This window comes from Hippichthys cyanospilos, chromosome 12 (genome assembly GCF_059441005.1).
Source record: "Hippichthys cyanospilos isolate Australia breed blue-spotted pipefish chromosome 12, RoL_Hcya_1.0, whole genome shotgun sequence".
NCBI classification, from domain to species: domain Eukaryota; kingdom Metazoa; phylum Chordata; class Actinopteri; order Syngnathiformes; family Syngnathidae; genus Hippichthys; species Hippichthys cyanospilos.
Window position 1 is genome coordinate 14,090,268 of NC_142380.1, and position 25,261 is coordinate 14,115,528.

At 38.1% G+C, this 25,261-nt stretch overlaps 1 protein-coding gene across 1 annotated transcript in view; it reads left to right on the top strand.

Annotated features, from left to right (window-relative positions):
* LOC148415003 (ephrin type-B receptor 3-like) overlaps positions 1–25,261 on the top strand; it is a 69,669-nt gene that overhangs the window by 2,385 nt on the left and 42,023 nt on the right. The window contains exons 2-4 of the mRNA XM_088428847.1: positions 12,128–12,192; positions 16,540–17,212; positions 24,979–25,134. Of these exons, the coding sequence (XP_088284973.1) occupies positions 12,128–12,192; positions 16,540–17,212; positions 24,979–25,134 (894 nt within the window). The remainder of the gene's footprint in view (positions 1–12,127; positions 12,193–16,539; positions 17,213–24,978; positions 25,135–25,261) is intronic.

A 25,261-nucleotide genomic window follows, 5' to 3' on the forward strand; every position in this document is an offset into this window, starting at 1 on the left:
CGGTAGAATTTAATGTCGGCCCTTCAAAAATAAATGAGAGGGGTAACAAACGAAAATGAAGGAGTAGTCAAAACTTTGATACTTTTTAAATGTATATAATCTTCTTTATAATGTTCTTCCACTCATTGCAATGATAATCTAATAACCTTTGATGGGCAGTCAAAACAGCTCAACACCAATATAATAAATGAATAGCTCTTCTTTTGCGGTGATATCAATAAACAAAGTGTAAAATGGCCCAGGTAGGGAAGACACATTTACCTAACAGTAGCTTGAAGGGATGGAATGACAACTGTTTTTTTTTTTTTTACTTGTTGGGTCAGAAGTGCATTGACATACATAGGAGAATGTACTTCCTGTCAAACTACTGCATTAAAGTAGAACAGCCAAACGTTGTGTCTAGGCCAACCAATACTTCAAAATAAATTGTACCATAACAACTAAGACCGGATCGGCCTTGGTAGCTTTTATTTTGAAGTTCTTCTGGAAGCATGATTGCTGACAACAGTGTTTTTTTTTTTCTTTTTTTTTTCATCTGACATTCTTTTTTCGGCTTACTTTTTTTCCCCCCATGTACTGCGATATCATCGCGGCTGACCGAGCGACCATGGAGGTACTTGTTGGTCGACCGTTCAATCGCAGTTGACCATAACGGACATACTGTATCTATTTAGATAATGACAGACAGTAAGACACACAACTATTTTAATGACTACAGCCTATCGCCACCAGAATTGTTCATACTAATACTAATTCGGAATAAAGCCTACTAAATAATAGCTGGACATGAACGCCCTCGTTAGAATTTCATTTCTGCAGTTACAGTACATTGACAGCACGATACCATAAAGCAAAGTATATCATTGTGGCGGCTGATTTGACTTTGACAAAAAGTCTGACCTCAGTTTCATGAACTGGACATGGGAGGAACCTAAGGTCTAGTCACTAATGTGATGTATTAAAATGATATTTATTACACCAAAAATGGCTTGCATTAAAAACTAATTCATCTGTTTCACATATTGGTTAAAAATGTATAAAATGACATATTTGACACTTTGTAATTTGGTATCGATTGATACCAAGTAAATACTGATACGAGTGTCACCAATTCTGATACCAACTACTTTTATTCTCTTAAAATATTGTTTTTTTTTCAAATAATTTGTCCTATTGGCAACCTTTTTTTCGTTTCTTAATCATGCCATTTATTAAAGGTCTACAATTAACTTGAATAAGAATAAATACATACATACATACATACATTCATACATACATACATACATACATACATACATACATACATACATACATACATACATACATACATACATACATACATACATACATACATACATACATACACACACACATACATTTGGGGAGGCAGGCATGAATATTGGAATCAAAGCAGGACTTTTTAGGTAGACCTCAAAATGCAATTAAAAACATGTAAAAATTAGATGTAAAAAAATCCATAGTCTGACACATTTGTGTCTCCTGCCAATCCATTCTTTTTTTTTTTTAAATCAACCCTAGCCTAATCAAATGTTATACCAGGCAAAAGCACGACTTCTGGTGGGTGATAGCGTCCAACATAGCGGCCGCTACAAAGTGATGAATTACTTAGTTTCCTCGTTATTCCATGACGGCAGTGTAAACCAGAATACGATGTGTAATCTTGCTATGAAAGAATTCTGAGAGTTCCACTTCAACTGTGCCCACAAAATACTAATTTGTGGCCATGAAATGCTTAGCTGTGGCCAGCAAGTAGCTATCATTACATTGTGTATACTAACGCGCTTGTTGCTCCGACGGTAATAGTTACAATGTGTGCACAGCGTTCTAATTTGTGACAGGTAAGAAGCTGTATCAGTCCTCTGGACAGTTGGGTGAACAAATGGAATGCCAGGGGTTTTCAAATGTTTTGGAGTCAGCCATACTGAAATTTACAAAATTAAAATTGCAAAATGCATGCATCCTCATAACACACAGTTTCCCCCAAGCAGGTTGCCACCAAACATTTAATGGCTAAATAATCAAGATCTTTGATGATGATGTGGATTATGTGGGTCTAGTTGAGGAATTTCAAACTTATTACATTTAAAACAATATATTAAAATTGATTGCTTTATTCAAGAGTCGTGAATACATTTACAATTTCACTTATTCGCATTTTTTAGAGTCCAAGCGTTCAATCCCAGATAATTAACTTTCGATTTAATGCTTAAGTATTTAGAAATCAATGTCTTTGATGTACTTAAGTATCGATTTAATACCTAAATATCTGGTATTTCATGTCCAAATTTTACATTTTGTTTGTGCGTTATATCCGTTTTTGCATCATAAATGAGTATTTTATGTATATATTATGTCTACATTGTGGCCGGGATTTTTTTTAGGTCTCATTTTTGTGGTGCTTAGAGTTTAGCACTTTCTTGATATTTTTTTTCTAAACTTGGCAAGCTTCAACTTGATGATGCTCGTGTGACCACATCTCTGCAGTTCGCACCAACAGACTGCAATAAAATTTGGCATTTTTATGTTGCATTCCTCTCATTTTGCACTAAGCGTTTACTGTATAGTTGTTTAAAAACTCATCAAGTGAAAAGACGGCCGCTTCTGAGTTTTTCCGCAAAATAATCATTACCCATTAAGGATGTAATTTCTCCGGACGCAAGATGATTCGCAGCGATATCCTCGGTAATAATTTGCTGACCTGCAAATGAATGCACAATCAGCTGCGTAGAGAAATGAAATCAGGTCGACTTTAGTGGTGGAATAGCTCCTCATCAAGTGTCAAACCGGTCCCATCGGAGGGAATCTCATGTAGAGATGAAGCGGAGCTGTGCAGAAACTCAGGCGTCAGATCTCCGCAGTAGACTGATTTAAAAAAAAATATGTGCAGTATACCTTTTTAATGGCTGTATAGCTGATCATCCTCTTATCACTGATGCTAATATTTGCTGGTTAATATTTCATATGTTTGCTTGTTGGCAAGCGAGCCGGCGTTGTAAGATGAGGCCTCGCTTTCATGATGCTCTCGCTTTTTCTCAAAGTGAATAAAACATGTGTGAGCTCCCAAAGAACTCATGTATGTGTGGCATTTTGGCGCTAGCGATCATAGCTAAAAAAAAAAAAAGAAAAGGACAGTAAATGCCACTGGTGGAGATGCTCTCAAGTTCTCACTGCAGTATTGTTTTTTTTTTTTCCCTACCCCAGAGCTACTCCACTGCTGCTGTAGTTTTATGGGCTGGGTCTGGTGGGTGTGTGTTTGTGTGTGTGTGTGTCGGGGGAGGGGGGGGGGTGGCATGAGTAATAGTGGCGGTTATCTCAAAGGTGTAGTAAATTTAACAAGGGAGTTTGGAGGCTTTCTGGAACAAACGGGATCTTTTACGATCTGAAGCAGTTTCTGGAACAAATGAAGGAAATGTGTAAGGAGTGAATATAGGAGTAAACCTCTGTGGTAGACATGAAAACAAACACTGTTTTTTGCACCAACATTTTTATATAATGCTGGTGACTGACTGCATGTCTAAAAAAATCTGCACTAGAGACTTTCTTGCAGTTTTTTTAGGCTCACACTAATGCTTTCAACATTTAATGTTGGGGCATTTTCTGCTTTTTAATTACATTTGAATATAAAAATGAATATGTTGCCAACAAACTTAATGTAATATAAGAAAAAAAATATTAATCAAAATTAATTCAGAATAAACGTTATCTCACGACATTTACTACAAAAACTAAAGCTCTTTTGACTTTTGACACTTTTTAAACAGGTATTTGAACTTTAAATATGAGGAACACAACACTGAAATTAGAATAATATTTAGACGCGCATATTAGAGTATTTTTTTATATTCTTGCCAGCAGTCAAACAACTACCATCTGTACAAAATGCCATAGGAATGTCCATTTAAAGAAAAGTCATAAAGTGATGGCAAAAATGAACATTTTCTCAAAGTAATGTAATAAAAAACCATAATCTTTGAGACTAGATAGATTTATCATATCAGGGATTTAAATTGACCAAAGAGAAGTTTTTGTAAGTTTGTTTTATTTGCACACCGAGTCATGCGTGACACTGCATACACAACACAAACCAACTGAACTTTTTCAGTTAATCATTTTACCCCATAAGTTGTGTCAGTCAATTTTTCACCCAACTTTTTGACCCAGCTGTTTATGAGTGCCATTATTTTTTTAACTAACATTTTCTATACTCCAAAACACATTGCGTCAAAAATAACCTATAATGGGTCAAAGAAAACCTAACCGTTAGGTCAGTCCATTTTTGAACCAAATCTAGGTATTTTTGAAACATCTGTCTTTGAAGTGTATTCATTTATTGGCAATTATTTTGTGGGCCCCAAGTTAAAGCGATCTCAGTGTGAGACCTTCGGCTCCAGCTACCTCTGAGCGCCAGGGCCCTGAGAGGGTGAAATGAATCGGACTCCTGAGGGGCCAAGCGTGATCCGCGGCTCAGCCAGCTGTGTGCGCTGCCCAAGGCCCAAGAGTAGTCAAACAAACACAGCTGTGATTGGGTGCTCCCCCCAATCCTTTCTCTCTGACTAATGATAAAAACAAAGGTGTTCATTCTCATGTGCGCTTGAACTGAGGGGCTGCCATTGACACACACAAAAAACTTGACCGCACTGCAAAAACTGAGTTTGCAAAACATGATAAAATTAATGAAATTTGGCATATATTATAATCTGGGAGCAGTAATCTCACCAAAACAATAAGAATTCATCAAAAAGGAGTTTTTGAATCTTCCAGTTAAAGTTTACCTTCAAACTAAACATGAAACAAAGAGAATGACACCTTTTGTATTTAAAACAAGTTTATTTAAAACATTGTGGCTGTGTTCACATTGTTTACGCAAAATGTATATGAACACTCAACAGTGATGCAACACACATAGACTGATAACATAAAAAGGCTAACTAGCATATGGGCTTTATCATCTGTGAAGAATTCAGAATTTTAGTGTGGTTTACTTGGGAATGAGGAATGCCCTTTTCCGTAAGTCCCTCATATTACTAAAACTCCACCTGATGGAGTAGCACGTCCGTTGAATTGAATCAAAAACTGACAAAAATGCTTTATTGCTGGTGGCTCGGTGGAACAGTGGTTAGCATGTCCGCCTCGAAGTATGCGTTCAAATCCACCTCGTTCTGGCCTTCCTGTGTGAAGTTTGCATTTTCTCCCCAGGCCCCCGGGCACTCAGGCTTCCTCCCACACTCCTGGCAGTTGTATTGGACATACTAAATTGTCCTTAAGTGTGATTGGGTGTGTGAGTGATTGTTCGTTTCTGTGTGCCCTGTGATTGGCTGGCAACCAATCCAGGGAGTCCCCCGCCGACTGCCCAAAGTCAGCCAGAATACAAGCCTGCGACCCTTGTGACGATAAGCGGCTCAAAAAATGGGTGGTTTGTTTCTTTACCCTTTATTTAACTTATTCATAGTACAATATTTCTGTGTTATTGTTCTAATTTAAAAACACATTTGATCTTGGTTTGATTAGATTTTTTTTTGAGTGAGCTCAAAACATGTCTCTTTTTGTATTTGCTCCCTTAGCTGACCGATTCAACTATTCAACTTGAGGAAGATTCTTGATATTTAAATGCATGCCCTTTCCAGAATTCCTGTTGTGAACCATGAAAAAATAATGGAGTTTACGGAAAATAGTCCCAGCAATATAAATCATCTATTAAGGTTTGCTGAAAAATGTATGTGGCAACCAAATCAAAGGGAATAGAAGTACAGTACTTGGGAAGAGCTTAGATACGCTTGGGAAAATCTTCATAGAGCCATGTGTCCTCATGATATTTTCACAGAAGCCTGTAATGTCTAAGTGTTAAATCACCTTCAAAGTAGATATTTCCTCTAAGTATTAATCACAAACTTGCTCATTATTTAAAAAACAAAACATGTCTTTTGATTTTAACTGAAAAATCTATTCAATGTTTTGGTGCTGAGGCCAAAGCAATAACATTTTATATATATTTTTAAATTGCTTTGGCACCATCTAGTTTGATTTTGGTACCAAGAAAGCGAGTTCAAATAGTTGAAAAGTCCTTCTGAGCTGCCATCTTTGGGTGTCTATTGGCCATCACAAAACATATTGGTTCACCAATTATTACTCCAGTATTTTTAAAAGAAACCTAACACCTTTAATGTCTGTTGCTTTATATATTTTCTAATGCCATCTCGAAAATCTGCTTCAAGCAGTCTCACTTACTGGTAGGTATTTCAGAGCATCTTTGGACTGACCTTTCAAGACCCACGAAATATTGTGTTTCCTGACTATAGAAGCACGGAAGGTTTTACGACCATTAGAAGTCAGCTGAAGAATGCTGATTAGCTTAACCAAATGTGCTGGTTTCTGATCAAAAAGCAGAGAAAACAGGTAGAACACTGACAGTAATATATTTCGCTTTTCTGAAGCTTAATCTATAAAACAAAAACAAAGCTGAAAAGGGTTTAAAATTTAAAAATGTATTTTCTAACAAACATAAGACGACACTGTCGCTATCTCATCTTTTTAAAATGGATTATCCTATCGATCGTGACAGCCAGTAATCCTCTTGCCCCTCCCACCCCTTGAAAAAAAAACAAACATTTATACAATGTTATTATGTTTTAATGATCTATTAAAGTTGAACTACTCATTATTTAGTATCTTCTTTCAAACTGTGCCGACGCTAACCTGTTAGCATTCACAAATATCATTAGCGATGACCATTTAAGGGCAACAAACACTATCATCGTATGTATATATATATATATATATATACATATATATATACATATATATATATATATATATATATATATATATATATATATATATATATATATATATATATATATATATATATATATATATATATATATATATATATATATATATGTGTGTGTGTGTCCTTAAAATTAGTCATAGACAATGCTTCAACAATATTCCGTGAGTAATCTTTCTTGACAAGCAGACTGGGTGTGTTTTGTGCTTGATTGCCCCCTACTGGTTAAAATGTTAACACCTTAACCAATCCATTATACAGTAAATTGTTTTTCATGACAGGTTATATTCTGAGATAACACAGCCCTCATGCTTGTTAGGAGGCTCACAGCTTTCTTCGCTTTATTTAGGGTACCTTCATGTATTAATCTTGTCTTTGATGAAAGCCCACCAATAGACAGTAAGTGCTTTTAAGCATGTAAATAATATCAAAACATTAAGGGTATTAATAATATTTGACACCTAAGTGGTGCACCAATACAAGAAATGAAGCTGTTATGTCAAGACGGTTTTTACATACGTATAAGCGCTGCAACATTGTCAGTGTACAGTTTCACTTTGAAAATATTGACCATTACACTATTTAAGTTTTTTGGAAATCTTCAATTTTTTGGGAAGAGTGTTTTGCCTTTGGCGTCATTGCAACACTGTCTGCAAGAATGGTCCATATAAAAAATGGTGGTGCAACAGTGGTTCAGGCGGAGCTTCATGACTTTTGTTTGCAGACTTCATGATCATGGCACATATTCAAAATGAGGTGCCTACATGTTTACGACTTCCAATGTTTTTAGGATTTTGCCTCATCATTATCATCTTACAGTATATGCAGTTTAATACCTGGATCGTTATCTTATCTTATCTTCTACTCAAAAACTGTGCTGTTTGAAATCAAAAGAGATGCATATTCATGTGCAGGAAAACGTCAAACATAAAATTCGCAGAGAAGCGTGATGAATCCTTCCTTCACATTAAAAAACATGCTTTACGAATATACTACACTGTATGCCGGTGGCGATAAACGATCGGATTATTAACACCCATGGCCGGAAAAAAATGGAGGTAGAATTCTGAACGAAGAGACGGTCCACTTTCGAGGTTTTGCTGCAAGGTGATCCCCAAAACGCCTTATTACCGTGCATTACGTATGAGAAAAGGCTCAGTAGAGTCTATAAATTAAGCTGTTAGATCAAGATCATCTTGGATGTTCCTGCACGTCTCAGTGGTAATTGATTCAAGCGGAGTTAAGTAAGAGAACCAAGAATTCGTGGTGGATCCGCATTCATTCTTTGCAAATTGTGCTGGATTTATTCACTACTTGAGCTTCTCTTGGTTTTTTAACATTGTATCTGTGTAGCTGGAACACCAGTTGTCAGGCCTCATCTCCATTTACACACACACACATGCACACAAATGCACAAAAAAGAAAAACTCATTTGCATTGCAACAAGGTCTTACAACTGCTTTTTTCCTGCTCCTCGTTTGCTCCCAGCATCCAACTGTAGTATATGCTAAAATGAGAAGACAAGCGTGTCTCGTTTTTAACACAGTTTGTCTTTTCAAGGAATGAATACACTGTGGACAGTCGTGCCGTGAATAGCAAAACAAGGAAGTAATTGTAACTACCTACTGTATAGTCATGGTTCAAGCTGTAACAAGACCACAGTCTATTTTCCAAAACAGTTTGATATTCTTTCAAACACATTTTACAAAATGTCCGTTTGAATTGTGATTTAACGTTTTATAGCTGCAATAATGATTCCCATGGCTACGATTTTGTCCTCTAATTACCTGTTTTTCAACAGAAATGGTGGTTTTCTTCGGGTTTGTATGTTTTGCCAACCATAACAACTTTGGTTTTGATGCAGTATAATAACATTTTTATCCGCGCTATGAGGTTGCTTTAAAGAAAAATAATCTGAAATAGGGGAGAAATTAAGTTTCGAGTAATAGTGGTTAAAACCTCCAATCAATAATCTTGTGGTGTAAAAAAATATTTGCACACAAATCGATTACTGAATTATTTGACAACTGTTTTAACCCTGGATCCATTGTTAAACTTCAAATATCCAAATCTTCAACAGCAATCCTTCAAATCTGATTTTACTGAATCAGTTTCAAAAATCTAAAAAATTCAAACACATCTTGTGTGATATTAATTGTCCGATACTTGTTTTATAATGTAAAACTAATGTAAAAATATCAAATCAACAAAAAATTTATTTTTTATTGTTGTTATTTAGTATTAACAATTGTTTGATAGTGGCAGCTCTAGAATAGTTCATGAAAGTTGAAAACAGATGCACTGGCATCTTACTTTCTGAATCGTCTATCATTCCTCGAACCTCGATTCCCAGGATGTTTTTGTGGGAGGCTGAGCAGCCAACTGATGATATATACTATACAGAATGCCAAATATGGAACGAATCCTATATTCATCTGAAAGAGGGAACCTAAAGAGGGAACCTATGCTCATATTGTCTCAACATTGTATTAGGCAAAGTGCTATGCACAACAATAGACTGTCCCCTATATGTCAAACTGGGAATTTATATTATATATATTCATCTGAAAGAGGGAACCCATGCTCGCATTGTTTCTCTATGTTGTTGATCGTGATCGATTACCGGCCGGTCTGGAGTGTTTCTCTTTGAATATGTGAATTCACAGAGCGCAAAGAGCAAACATGCATTCCGGAGAAGAGAGGCCATTGTGGGTGTATTAATGAAGGCTCAGCCCAGACTGTAAACAGTGCACACGCTTTAACTCAGCAGCTACAGATGGGCCGACCATTTCTTCAGGCAAGCTAGGACGCGCAGTGTGCTTTCGCGGCATTGCCTTCGTTCTTTGAAGCACAACAGTATGGTACCAGATCAGGAAGACTTTGGCTCGTCTTTTGAGCTCCACACAGGGCGCGTGTGCGTTCTTGTGTTTGCCTGCACCATCTCACTCTCCTTGGGCAGCCCTGTCAACAACTTGTGAGCAAATGGCGCACAGCAGGCGCCGTGCCATTGAGTCTCTGGGAAGAAAGTGTAATTGTTTCAGTAATTATGCGCTAACAACAACATCTCTTTGGGAGGCCTCTCAGCCATAGTGGCAATTGGGAGAGGTGGAACACGCCCGCTGGAGCGGGTGAGGACTGATTGACACCCAGACAACAGTGCCTATTGATCTGCTGTTTATTCCCTCTGTCTACATTCCACTCTCACCTCTATGCAAAGTTGTAAAAAGTGTTATCCGCTGATAACCCTGTTTGACAAATCTCAGTTGAGAGGACCACCATTGTCTACTTGTATATGAGCCTTAAGAATTGGTGTGGTGTCGTGAGGGTGGCTTTGTTCTTATGGTACAAAAGTTTCAAACAAAATACTTCAAATGTCTTTGTGCCAGGCAGTCTTTGAGTAATTCACTTGCTTCAAGAATTGTTTCCCTTTTTAGTAAAAAGAATACATATATGTGTGGACTAGATGAAGTCATTTCCGAAGAAATTATGTGGAAAGCGTAGGAAATGTTGTAGAATGCTTGTAGAAATATTTTGAATTATATAGAATGATATGTAAATTGTCTGTAAGTGTGTTTGTGTGATTGGCTATTTTTTTTCCACCGCTATTGGCTGGTAAATAGTTCAGGGTTTACACCGCCAACTGCCCGGACAGGTGGGATAGGCTACAGGACGCCCATGACCCTCGTGAGGATAAACCATTACAATCATGGATGAATATAATGCAATGTGGAACTATATTAAAAGAAAATGAAAAACAAAATGGAATTATGGAAAATCTTGATTATTTTTGCTGTTATAGAAAAGTTGGGGAAAACTATTTTAGTAGGAATAAACCAAACAGTTTAAAGATGAAACTTGGAATCAGACTGAAAATGTAGAAGTTAGAGGAAAAATAAATGTAGAGTTTATAAATACATTAGTCAAAATGAGCTAAACAGTTTGAATTTTACCTGACACTTGAGTAAATGTGATGTCATTTTCAGTTGATAGCATGTCACAAAATGGTCACCTAAAGAGATGGGTGAAAATGGGTAGATTTTACTGCTTGGTTTGAATTCCACAAATGCAATATACAGTAATTCTTCAAAATATAAGACACTGTTTTTTTCCCACAAAATGAAGGCCAAAAGTATGGTTGCATCCTATAAATGGTAACTTAAAGATTTTTTTTTTTGACACCATTTGAGGAAGATTGATCTGTTGGCAACAGAAGTCCAGTTTTGATGCACAGATGCACATTTTTACATCAGCAGTATTCTTACCTAGAATAATTAGCGTAACAGGTTAAGCTAGAGGGCGGAAGTCAGTTGGCCGTTTGCAGCCAGTGCCTATTGCAGCTTCCAGCAGCTAGTGTTAGCTGAGGTTGTTACGACATTATTACAGACTACGTTAGACTAAACCAACATCCAAGTCCAACCTTGTTCACACACAGGAATATTAATAAAACGGAGAGGATCATACAAAGGTTATGATGTCCACAGCTCATTCAATTAAGAGTGGGAACTGGAGCTGTGTGCACCGGACAACATGGAAATGTATTCCATTTGACTCGTTTATTAATTGTGGTCTTAAGCATATACATACAATAATAAATCTTGATGGAACACAGCTTGTGCGCAACTATTCAACGTACCACTTGTGTAGCGTTCACTGACTGCTAAAAATGTGGGAAATCTAAAACACAATCAACCCGCAACAAATATATAACTTATGGATATGAAGACAAGAAAATATGAAGAATTTACAAGGATGAGATTTCTTCTATTTTGCTATAGTTTTTACATTGTTGCCAAATTGTCGGTGCATTCTTGAAAATATCAGAAGTTTACGCAAAAATTAAGGGTGTGTCCTATACACAGGTGCGTCCTATATTTGCAGAATTGTGAAACATGGTGAAACATAAATCTTAGTTTTTGAATTACCAAACAACTATTATACTATACCTATTAATATTTTTTTTAAAAAAAGGAAAATCTGTTTATGAAATTAATGGTTGAAGCGGTTTGAAGCAAAATGTCCAACCAGCAGAAATGCCGTTGATTTAGTCTCAACTTACGTGATTTAAAGAAGAACATGACAGCCTAAGTCTAGCTGAGCAACTACAAAAATCCCTCTGCAAAACTGCTGCTTACTTTGACACTATAATCCAAAAAGGAGGAATGTAAAAAAATCTTTCATCACATCAAACTGAGGTCCTCAATCTTTTGTTTAATTACATGACACAGACTTCAATGCAAATTGAGAGTGAATTCAATTTTGTACTTTATTCAACAATTTTTTGTGATGTGCGCATGAGCTAATTGTCTTTTCCTGACTTTGCAGAAACCCTTATGGACAGTCGGTGGGCTACAACAGAGCTGGCCTGGACTACGTTCCCAGAGAGTGGGGTGAGCATATGTTTGCCTTTTTTGTGGCCCCACCCACTCCGTTTAGTCCTACTTTAACAACATTTGTTCCATTTGCTCGTTAATAGAGCCCCAAGTGTCTTGAGCAGCACACCTCCTACTGTTTTATTGCTTTGTTTTTGCAGCGTGTGTTTGTTTTTCTGGGATACTAAAAACGCAAATCAGAAACACGCTGCGTGACAATGTGAAGGAAGCGACTACAGAGTTTTAGTATTAAAAAAAAAAACGAAAGCTTGATGAACCACACGCAATCTGGCCATCATGTTCTCTAAACAAACCAATGTGCATCATGCATATAAACCAGAGCAAATCCCCACTGTGTGGAAGGACTGCTAGGAAGAGTTGAACAAATAAAAAATGTTTCCAAAAACTCTCCTCATAATCTTAATGCAAATCAAACAAAGTTGTAATGAGCAATGTTGGCTATTTTCAATAAGAAAAATAAAAATCAAACATTATAACAGCAACTCTGATTTTCCTGTAAAAATCTGGTGTATGGTTGTGAAAATAAAGTCAGGTTGTTGGAAAATAAAAATGGCAGAACCTTTACGTAAAATCCCTTGTTCTTAGAGAATGGAATCCGGACATATTTGACTGGGATAACGAGCTGGAATAAAGATGTATTTTGTTGAGACTTAAATGTTGCAATCTTACAAAATTTAAGTCTTAATATCTTCAAATGTCTAACCTTTACAAAACTAGCAACGTTAAGTCATGATCTTTTAAGTCAAAGTTTAAAGAGGAAGATTAGAAAATGGAAAATGTCATCAATCAAAACATTAGGACTATCCCGCAAAATACTACATACAAAAGTAATATTCTACTATAGCAAAAAGCCATTGCAGTCATAAAATAAATTGAAAAAACTCAGTCGAAAAAAAAAAAAGCAAAAAAGTATTACAGTGGCATAAGGTACTTTTCAAGTGGCACCTCTGTTTTAGCACAGCTCTTCTGGTTATTTTCCAGTCTAATGATCCAAACGCCTTTTCACACTGCACTTAGCAATGCGCAGCACACCGTTAACAAACCCAATGATTGACCGGGAGGCTGACACGGTGACGTCAGAAGGCACATTCTAGAACAGTGTCGCTGGGTTGTGATTTGAGAGTGCAGTTTTGGCCCACTTGTACAATAAATGACATGGGGAAATTGGAAGTCACCAGGTGTCCCAACAATAGAGACGTATATGTAACTTCTCATCCAAATCAGTAAGAAAAGTCTCCTTGCTGCTTTGCTAGCACTTCCAAATATGGGCAAGCTTTCACTGAGTCACTGTAATTCAATCCACTGGGCAACACTCATTGGCAACATCTCACCTTATCGTTAGTCTCTACTCACCGTGCATACCACCTCCCACAGTCTCTATTCCAGTAGGTTTTTGAAACTTCTTGTTCCCTAAATCTGCATATCAGTCGTTTTGGGTGATCTTTCGTCCTTCAAACGACTGGACGTTTGTATAACAATTTAATACAACAAATAAAACAAGGACAATGCAAGGACAATGCAAGGACAAACCTGCATACAAAATTCAAACAAAAAGTACAAACTCAGAATATAAGTCTCGGGAGGAAAAAGAATGTGACTTATGAAGAGTACGGGATGGGGACTCCGACAGCAACAACAAACAACAACAACAATGAATAAGAATTGAAAAGAAACAAGAAAATAAATACATTCAAACTGACGACAAAACGGTGGTGCTGGTTGGCTGACACAAGCAAACTGGCTGACGAGGACAGTCGGACACAATTAAAGTAACAAGATACACGGGACAAGAAAAACATGAACTAAGAACAAAACAAATTTGAACCCAGAACATGAAAGAAAAAACAAAACCAACACAAACCCGAGATATGAAAAAAAGAAACCAACACTGTCGCCACCCAAACAATATGATGTGATGGACTGGCGACCAATCCCAGGCGTGCCACACTTCAAAATGTTCAATGATAGACCGAGCTTACCCGTGAGCATAAGCTGTCTGGGAAATGTTTTATTGCCAGTCATTTTGCAGGTATGCGTTTTTTAAAATACTACAATACAAGAATTTATCGCCAATTATTGTGTGGTTCCCCAAGCTATAACCAGGAACTCAAATTTGAATGCCACTGCTCCAAACAAGCCAAAGTGCAAACATACAGATAAACCAAAGCAAATCCCCACAGCGTTTGAGAACTGCTAGAAACATGGAGTGCCTGATAATTGAAATTGGAGAGCGCATTAGAGTTCAAAATGAAGGTGTTCTGTTGATATGCCCTGTATGAGTGCTGGGAAAATGAAGCAACATGAATTTGACCCAAGGGCTAACAGTCTGACGGACCTCCCCCCACTCCTGGCCAGTGTCATTTGTCTTCGCTACGTGAGCGCAAAGTCAGTCAATGGAAATGCTGGGTTTCCATGGAAACGATCCTGGGCAGCACAGGCTCCCTCCTTTTTGCTAAAAAAGGGCAGAGTTTGAGCATACTGGTAGCCATGAAGTCAGCCTCCCACCCCCGTCCACTTAGCCGCCAAGACCATACGTTCAGGGACCTGCAATTATCATATTTGTCAGGTAGTGCATCAACGTGTTGCTGGTGATTTATGATGCCTAAAGCCGACTCCTGGGCTCATCACGTGGGAATAAATTGCACAGTAGCTCAAAGACGTGAGATGACTTATGCAGTATTTTCTTGCTGTGGAAATAATCAACTTCTGCACGCTCATTTGTTATGGAAACGAAGCATTTGGTCCAACAGGGAATTGGGGTGTTAAAAAAAAGAAAAAAAGAAAAACAGATTGACTGCCACAAGGTGGTTGCTTAATGGACTATACATTTATTGACTAACTGGGCCATTAATCAGACTCTACTGTTAGTTACCATATATTAATATGCAGAAGACCAACATATGTATGAAGCCATTCATCTTCCAATTCCAATGATATTGACAGTCCCAATCATAAAGTATTAAACACACATAAATACTTCACCTTGTAACGCCGATTCATAAATAATAAGCAGATGATTGATGCGAATGTCTGTAAAATCAGCACAGGGCAGTGCAGAAAAAATGTTCTGGGTGAGGCCATAGATCACAGGAGGGCTGCATTAGCCCATCAAATTTATATCAAATACGTATATAATGTATATAACGTATAACGTATATAACTATAACTATATATATATATATATATATAATCAGCTCAATGCTAACAAACATTAGGAAACTCCATGGACAAGCAAACAAACTGTATCCGTGTTGGTATAGCCCTTTCAGTAACAAATATGTGAACACATACGATGTAGCGGCACATCTAAACAGACATCATAACAATACTCTGCCAAGTATGACAAATATTACCGCAGCTTGCTGTGGACCTGTCGGTGTCTCCATGGCTGTCCATGTCTATATTATACTGCCCCAGGTGGCCATGGTGCAAACAGCATTGTGTTAAAAACTAATTCTACTAATTGTGTCTAATTCTTAACATTTCTTTTGATTAGGACATTATGATATGCTTTTATGAAATACAATGTTATAGAGGGATATTTTAATTTTAGAAACACATTACATTTAATGTTTAATTTATTACATTTAAATAATGGCCTTTGCATTCAGTTCAAATGAGACAGGTTTTGAGATCAAAACATTTGAGTCATGGAACAAATTAAATTCACATCTCTAGGCCCCACAATAATATATATGACACAAACTAAAAGGTACTCTCTAGTTTATTATTATTTGCTCTTTTTAAACATATGTACAAAGCATTACTGTTTATTTTTTTGGAGGGAAAGAATTAACCAATGTTCTTACTTGTAAATACTGTGTAACACACAAATATTCCAACAAATCCTACATCACATTTGCGTTATTAATACCAAACAACCTCGTTTTTACCAATGATCAGTCCCAGACGTATTTGTTGAATAGCCAACATGCGTGGTAATGTGTTTTAATGAGAAAATGTGTTTTCTATGAATAGTCTGCATGTAATGAATAGAATTTGCAGACTGATTCTTGCAACTCACATCTTTTTCCGCTGCAAATTATTCCTCACAGTCCGTACCCGACACAATGTGGGACGTGCCTTTTAATATCAGATGTCATTTCTCACTTTTGAATGCGCTCATGCTTCACCGCTTTGTATTAGGCAGCTCTATGTTTAATACAACACTGTATTAATTAAAACATAACAGATAAGCGCCTATCTGCTGTGGCTCGGTTGTTGCCAAACGAGAAATGCGCCCATTGTCCAATTAAAAAGAAAAGTCTATTAAGCGTTCGCCGTGTCATCATCAGACGTCTCCCTGCCTTCCTTTGTCACACTGTGTGTTTTTTAATCCCGCAGTGGGAGGAAGTGAGCGGCTATGATGACTCCATGAGCCCCATCAGAACCTACCAGGTGTGTAATGTCCGACAGCCCAACCAGAACAATTGGCTCAGGACGGACTATATCCCCCGGAGGGGTGTGCTTCGTGTCTACGTGGAGCTCAAATTCTCCGTGCGCGATTGTGCCAGCATTCCCAACATCCCTGGCTCCTGTAAAGAGACCTTTAATCTGTTTTACTATGAATCGGACGGGGACACGGCCACGGACACCAGCCCCCTGTGGAGGGAGAACCCTTATGTGAAAGTGGATACCATTGCCCCCGATGAGAGTTTCTCTCTTCTGGAAGCTGGCAGGATCAACACCAAAGTGCGCAGCTTTGGCCCCCTGTCCAAGTCTGGCTTTTTCTTGGCCTTCCAGGACCTCGGAGCTTGCATGTCACTGATCTCGGTCCGGGTCTTCTTCAAAAAGTGCTCCACCACCATTGCTAATTTCGCCGTCTTCCCTGAGACCGCGACAGGGGCGGAAGCCACTTCTTTAGTCATCGCTCCGGGGGCTTGTGTGACAAACGCCATGGAGATGTCTGTGCCGCTGAAGCTCTACTGCAACGGTGATGGAGAATGGATGGTTCCAGTGGGTGCGTGCACCTGCGTTGCTGGTTATGAACCTTCGGCAGATCGCACCCAATGCCAAGGTAATTAGATTTAACACCTAAATATGTTGGATCAGTTTAACGTGACAGCAATAAAAACACATTAAACAATCTCATTACGTTAACAAGAAAACAGCCCTGAATGCTTCATTTGCTTTATCTATCTATCTATCTATCTATCTATCTATCTATCTATCTATCTATCTATCTATCTATCTATCTATCTATCTATCTATCTATCTATCTATCTATCTATCTATCTATCTATCTATCTATCTATCTATCTATCTATCTATTTGTTTGTCTGTCTGTCTGTCTGTCAGTTGCTGTAACTTGTCTTCCTACCTACCTACCGTCTCATGAATGTTGAATGTTTACATATTTACAGCAGAAAATCTCAATAAGTAAGCAGGTCTGTACATTCTACTCCTATCTGTCACGATATGTTACGTAGATAGATTTCCATGAAAAAGTAAGTGATTGACAGATGCCTTTCCTTACCGATCACAAAAAAAAAAAAAAAAATCAACCATCCGCTCGTGCTTTGCAGCCAACTAGAAACCAGTGAGTAGAGCAGCATCTTTCAGCCTTTTACTTAAGGGTGTAGTTAAGTAGACCAATCCGTCAGAATTCAGGTTGTCAAGACGCTGGTTTTCTGTGTTTGATTAATTAGGAAAAAGCCTTTATTATGTCAGAATCATGGACATACTAAATTGTCCTTGGATGTGATTGGGTGCTTGAATAGTTGTTGGTTGGTTGTCTCTGTGTGCCCTGCTATTGTCAAGCAACCAGTTCAAGGAGTTCCCCGCTTATTGCCTGAAGTCAGCTGGGAAAGCCCTTGTGAGCCTTGTGAGGATGAGCTGCTACAGTATTTTAAATGAATGGATGTAAATGGACAGAAGAGTGAGAGGTTGACTTTGACATTATGATGCGCAAAATATTTTTGATTTTCTTAAGAGTCGACAACATGAAGAAAGCCACACTACGGCAAGACATGGGGCCGCAAGTGGATATACTATGTCGGATTTCTCTCTGTGTTGCACAATACTGTCAACAGCATGAAGACTTGCTTAGTGTACATAGTAAAAATAGGTAGAAAATCCATTCCTCGTCATTTTTTGAGTCCTTTTTTGCTGGGAAGTACGGCTGGGAAGTCCTCACCACGAGACATGATCTTTCAAGTGGGACTTTTCAGTGTGGTGTGCTGGACGGTACAGCTGATGCCACAGGGTTTAGCTAGATTGGTGGATTCATTATATATAAAAATATGATATGATATTCTGTGGATTTTATACTATATGGATGTATAATATTTTTTATATGGAAATTATACATATATATGATGTTTTTGGACTATTAGAATAACGGTTAGTTACTAGCTCTAAAATTGAAAAATGTGCGGCTGTTTCATGTAATTGGGATCATAATCACTATGGGACAATGTCACTCATGAATGATCGGTATCAGAAACAACAGTATAAAACCTCAAACCTCAACACCCTTAGTACACTTTATCAAAATGGATAATTTCCCACCATGGCACAGTGGTTGGGAATTGGGCTAAACCAGTTGAGGATTTCAATTGCTTCGAGACACGATTAACCAAAAATTAATTACACAAAATCCAATGGCTCCTTGGTGACCAACTAATTGATGATTATGCACCTTGCTGGTATCCGATGTGACATTTCAACCATTATTGAACCAAAGCTGCTTAATATTTCCGCTGCAAGTCACCCAAGTTTTTGCCCTCTCGGCATGTATTGTGTGGCTCCTGAATGGAGGTGAAGGAGGGTGGAGGAGAGTATGAATTAATGAGGTGTTGCCGAAAGGAGCGGCATACAAATACAGTAAGAGCAGCACAGGAAGGAGGAAAAAGAAAGATAGTGGCGCAGAAAGGGGAGCCAATAGAGGCAAAATACAGATAGCAGCAGAGAAAAGACTTCCGAAGTCCACAGACAAGAGGGAGAGATATTAGCAGACGAGGGAATGCGTGAATTGCTAAACATGGGATGGGAGCAGCAGCCAAGAGTGAACAAATGAAAAAAAAAAGAGGGAGGTGGGGGGTATAAATGCTTTGGGATAGACAAGCATTACCGTCTGTCTCACCTGAGCTGAGGAATGGTGTCGAACACGCGGCGGAGATATTTGTCGTGGCCATTTGGCGGCTCAAGGTTAAAAGCTCGCCGCCACTGCCTGATAAAAAGCTCTCCAGGGTCTCAGCCAGCGGTTGCGAGGAGGAAGTGTAATTTCCTCCGCTGCCTCCTGTTAGTTCATCTACAGGCGGCCACACTCATTAACACCATTCAGAGCAATGTGAACCAACATGGCCACACTAGCATTAATCATTCAGACATCTTTAGTTGTTGCCTCATCGCGGGAGATGTTCTCAAGACAAAAAGCTATAGGAAAGGGGTTTGCAAACTTTTCAGTTTACTGAAAGTTTTCCATGGATCCACTCATGATCCTTGCCACTGAACGTTGGCTTGTATCAAGAAAAAAATTGGATAAGATCACTTTATTGAAGGTATCACAGTATTTTGCTTTAATACGTGTTGGTCGCTCAGACATGAACCATAAATGGATATGAGAAATAATAAGCAGGATTTCCATGTGCCAGTTTAAATAAGAAAGGTAATAACAAAGTTGCCCATTTTCAAAACTTGCCCATTCACGATAATACATTTCTTATGTTTACAGAAGAAAAAGCTATAGTTTGAGAGTAAAATCATTAATCTAAAAAAAAAAAAAATCTGTTTAAATGAAGCATAAAACACTTTTATCCTAAAAAGCAACTACAGTTATCCCTCGCTATTTCTTGCCTCTCCTATTAACCTCAGTGCATTGCGGATATTTTTTAATTAAAAACCCTAACTCCTGCCCTCATTAGTCTATCACCTGTCTTGTGAGAGTACCCGTCTCCTTCATGAAATGCTTACATGCTGTTAGGTGGATATAAAAGAAGAGAAAGAAAGAGCAGTGGTGCATCACTGCATTGTAAATTTCTTACCTAGATTTCTTTTGTAATAAATTGGAATTTCAAGTGAACTCTGATTGTTATCATATTTGGTCAGCTATCGTCTTCACTCTAATTTGTGTGAAAACAGAGAAAATTACAACTAGGAGGCCAGCATGGCTAAACAGTGGAGCTCTTCTCTCAACCTTAAGGTTCTGGTGTCGATCCCCAACCCTGGTGAAGTGTCCTCGAGAAGACACTGAAACTGTCTTTTTTAATAAAAATATACCTCTTTGAAAACATAAAACTCGTCACTGATGTCAAAACATTACAGCAGTGCTTTAGCTGTGTCTTTATAACAATCTGTCACCATCCTTGTTGGCCATCTGCTTTTCTACAAGCAGGCTGTAGGCGGTCTCAAGGTGTATAAAGTTGTAATCAGATTCCCAAAGGGCAGGAGAGAAGAAGAGGAATCCATGAGGGCCAGATTTTTATTACCATTTGTTGCACAGTCTACTTTTTGTGTGAAGCCTCTCCTGGATGAAAGTGAGAAACATGATTGCAATCTCCAGTGATCAGTATGAGGGTGCTGAGATGCTGAAAATGAAATGTCGATTCATCTTGGTTCGATTTGAGTTTTTGCACAGTTCTCCACAAAACGGTTGGAGGGACGGATAATCGAGTGGAGGAAACGTAAGTGCTTCAAAAAATGTTGAGTCATCGTAGCTCTGGAGAGGTTAATGGATTGTAGCGGTATATTGGGGTGGTTCAACAACTTCTCTAAAGAAGCCCCGGAAAATGAAAACAAACAACGAGAACAATAAATCAGATCACATCGCATGGAACCTAAAAGCAGAAATTCTGCACTGTCATCTTATTGACTTTTTTTTTTTTTTCATTGAGCCATTTTCCAGCTTCAACGACAGGCTGTTGGCTGCAAGGATTATTCTAAAAGCCCTATTGTTGAGAATTAGCCTCCAACTTGAGTTCAAACTGAAAAAGGCACTTGAGTCGACCAGTTAATCATTCACTCTCTCACTGGTTGGTTTTATGAGCCCTCATGCTGACAGGACAGATGTTTGCCAGAGATCCCACTTTTACACCACTGCTTTGGAATGTGGCAAATGGGGCTGCTTGATGCTGATCCTGCCAAATCTTTGGCTACTAATCCCCTTTATCTGAATTTTTCTGTAGTCTCTGTTTAAGATGGATTACATTTCAATATTACTGTACTTCTCAGTGTACAAGTCAACCTCGTGTATAAGTTGACCCTCCACAATTTTTTTTTTTTTACTTCAGTTTGGGTGAATTGTACAAAAATGTGAGTAGAAGGCTATCCCTGACTTTAGTGGTTACACATACCATGGCTGTCCTATTAAAACGCATGGTGTGTGTTATTAAAATGATGAATTACGGTACTTTTAGATGCATTTCTTCATGGTATATCAAATAACATACTGTTCCAGGAAGGAGGGGGGATGGGGTGAGTGAAAACTATACAAGTGCAAGGCAATGTGCATGCGCGTAGATGTGAATGGCGAAACTAATGTTGCAACAATAAAATGATCTGAAATTTCACTGCTTTATTTTTTGACACAGTTTAATGTGAATTCATATAAAAGCCCTCAAAAGTCATCATCACTAGCTGACGTGCAAAATAGCACTTCACCTTTAAAATTCCAGACATCCTCTCCTTTCTGCCCATCATATCCTCGTTACTCTTCCATGGATCGTGATCTTCGGACCCGTGAAATTTGTTTGAAATGGAGGTCTTCTGAGATAACTTGCTGGTCATCTTACTTGGTATGTTCTTTACCCAAGTGACGACTGTTGTGAGATCAGAGCGTGAAGGTTGCCCTTCTCCGTTTCTTCCCCCTCCTGCCGACATCCATGCCGGCTTGTACAAGCATACGTCAAAGGGTTGAAGGAGACAAGTCAAGCCATCTTTTCCTTTTCATAATCCGTCAAAGTCCACCGGAAAAATGATCCACACAGCCTAGTTGTTGACAACAAAGAGGCAATAGGCAGTGCTTGACAAAAGTGCATTTGAAAGTGCAAACATGCTGAAACGAATGCAACCTATATCAAGTTAGAGGTATATATAATAATTTTAAGCCTTGTAAATGACATGATATTTCTTATTTCACATTTAAATTTATATATCAAGTTAGAGATATATATAATAATTTTAAGCCTTGTAAATGACATGATATTTCTTATTTCACATTTAAATTTATATTATTCAAACACAGAAAAAATGGTCTGTTTTGAATTATGCGGGGAAAATTCGACTCCCCCAATATGGGGGTTGAAAATGAGAGGTAAAAAACTCCACTTGTACACGGAGGGATACGGAAGCTACATTTAAGATAATATATAAACTAAAAGATTATTTTTCACATAATGTCATATGCACTTCTAGAAGGCAAAAGCCTGCGATAACAACCTGCACATGCCTCCAAACCTCTACACTACTATCTTGCAGTCCACAGTCAATATTTATCAAACAACATGACAATAACATTAAAACATTAAATAATGTATTGAGTATTCACTGCAGATGCTTAATATTTATGGACAAAATTCATCCTCCTTTGCTCCTTCGTGTTACTGCAGATAGAATAGTTGTGTTGGATAACCAGATGTAGCTAGTTGCTGCCATTCTGGAGTCTGTGGGGGATAGGGCCAGGCCCACAGCAAAAATCCTCATAAAAGACACATCCACTTCAATGCATTGCTAAAAAAAAAAAAAAAAAAAAAGAAATAAGATGAATTAAAAAAAATTGCTGATGATGTTACCCCCCAAATATAAAACACATCAAAAACTAGATTCTGAAAACAACACTCATAAACTAGACCTGAATAATGCAGTACACTCAGAAAGCAAACTCGGCATCTAGACCTGGAAAGAAGATTCAGATTCCAGATGTTGAAAACTAGACTCAGAAAGAAAGTAGGAAGACATCCTGACATGACAGTTTAGTAGTTTGACGTTCTAATCATGTGTCATGAGAACCTAGCGCAAACCCCTTTCTAGTTCAGGGAGCACAAGCAAGAATATCTATTCCACAGTAGGATGGACCAGTAAAGTCACTAGATATACCTTAAAATGACTAATTTCAATTATATGTGATGTGATTTTTGTTATATGTGTGCTGGGTCGGTCCTATCCCCCATGAACAGCGGCAGTCAAAAATGAAGTAAAATGAACTAAAAAATAAATAAATACATTCAATGGGAAACAAATATCCAGTGCCATAAAAAGTACCAATCAAAAACTGCGGTGAAAAATGTGACAAACACATGACCCTATAAAAACTGCATAGGAACATATATTACAACATAAAAAAAAAACTAAATTGAAGGCAAAAGATTTAAATGATCATTTTGTCATATTGCGTTTTAACTTACGATTTTCCTTTGGTTGCAAACTCATCATTGCAGGTCACTTAGTTTTGTCAACAAACAATGTAGGTTTCGAAACAACTCTTATCAGCTAATTTGTGTCTTGCTGACATTCCTGATTTATAGGCTAATTATACGGAAGCTCTGTATGCATTTGGAGGCTTGATGGTATCCTGAGGGCTGCGGCCTGATGGATAGGTTTGGGGTGTATCCGTCCCCTCGAAGGCATTTGCCATCTCTGTTTGTCTGAAAACGGCAATGCTGTCAATGGTCCATCGCCATCTTTATCTTTGGTTTCCTCCCCTTCTCCATTAAACTTCACTGTCATCCAGCCTTTGAGAGATTAATGTCACCTGGAACAGAGAGAAAAGGCGAAACCGGATGCAAATACAAAGATAACGTTTGCTTTAAATGTTGCCCATTCCTCACTCGTGTATTGATGTCTCCATAAATACTTCATCAGTGCACTCTTTTCTTCTTCAACTGGAGTGATGACTGCTTGTCCTTTACCGTGACAGCTTTTTTTTTTTTAATCTCCGATGACCTTTTTTTTATTTATTTTAGTTTTTTGATGGTGTTAAAAGTATTCTGTGATTGAAAAATGAAAAAGTGCATTAAAAAGCTCAACACATACTTCTCTACTTAGGTTAAAATAATTAATTTTCAGTTTCTCGCACAGTCTATATTATGCAAAGCATATTTTGATGATTAAATTACTAACTATAGTACAATGAAAAAAAACAGTCTTTGCACATAAATTATTTTCCTCTTTTATTTACTTTTACTACTGGGAAGAAGATAAATCTCACTTTGTTGTTCAACAGCTATTAAGCGTTTGTAAATTTGCCATGGATGTGCAATATCTTGCTCTAAATGCTGCTTTGTTGTCATTCCGCCATGTTGCTGCTATCAGTGTATTTTTCTATGCACAGCTTTTTACCATGTGTCACGATATGTTGCGGTCAAAACACATTAGCAAATTTTGAAAAAGCACTCTAAGTGTAAGCGATCTGGAAAATATACAAAATACAGCGGCACAGTGGAGGGTTGTTTAACATGTCTTCCTCACAGTTCAGAGATTGCGGGTTTTCTTCCGTCCCGGCCTTTCTGCGTAGTTTGTATGTTCACCCCGTGCCTGCATTGCCTACATCGGTTTCCTTGCACATTCTAAAAGCATGCAGGATGAGAACAGTATATTGGAGACTCCAAATTGTCCTTTGGTGTATTTGTGCATATGAATTGCTGTTCGTCTTTATGCACACCGCAATTGGCTTGCAACCAATTCAGGGTGTACCCCCGCCTACTACCCTAAGACAGCTAGGATAGGCTCCAGCTTGCTGTCAGGATTATGCAGATAATGGATGGATGGATGAATACAAAAGTGCATTAACAATGTATTTGTATTTGGTTACTTCCCTACACTGATTCCTTTTCTCCTCCCATCCAGCTTGCATCCCTGGGACTTTCAAATCCACATTCGGCGACGGTTCATGTATTGCCTGCCCATCTAACAGTCGCACTGGTGCCCGAGGAGCTGGTGTTTGTCCCTGCCAAAGTGGGTTCTACCGCGCTGATAGCGACCCACCTGACACTTCCTGCACTAGTAAGTCATCCTAAAATTGACACTGTAATTTTGCTTGAAATTCCGCCACTCAGCAACTCCAGAAGACAGATTGCGTAACATAATCTCTCTCATTTCTGGCTTGTCCGACAGAAAGTGTAATTAAAAG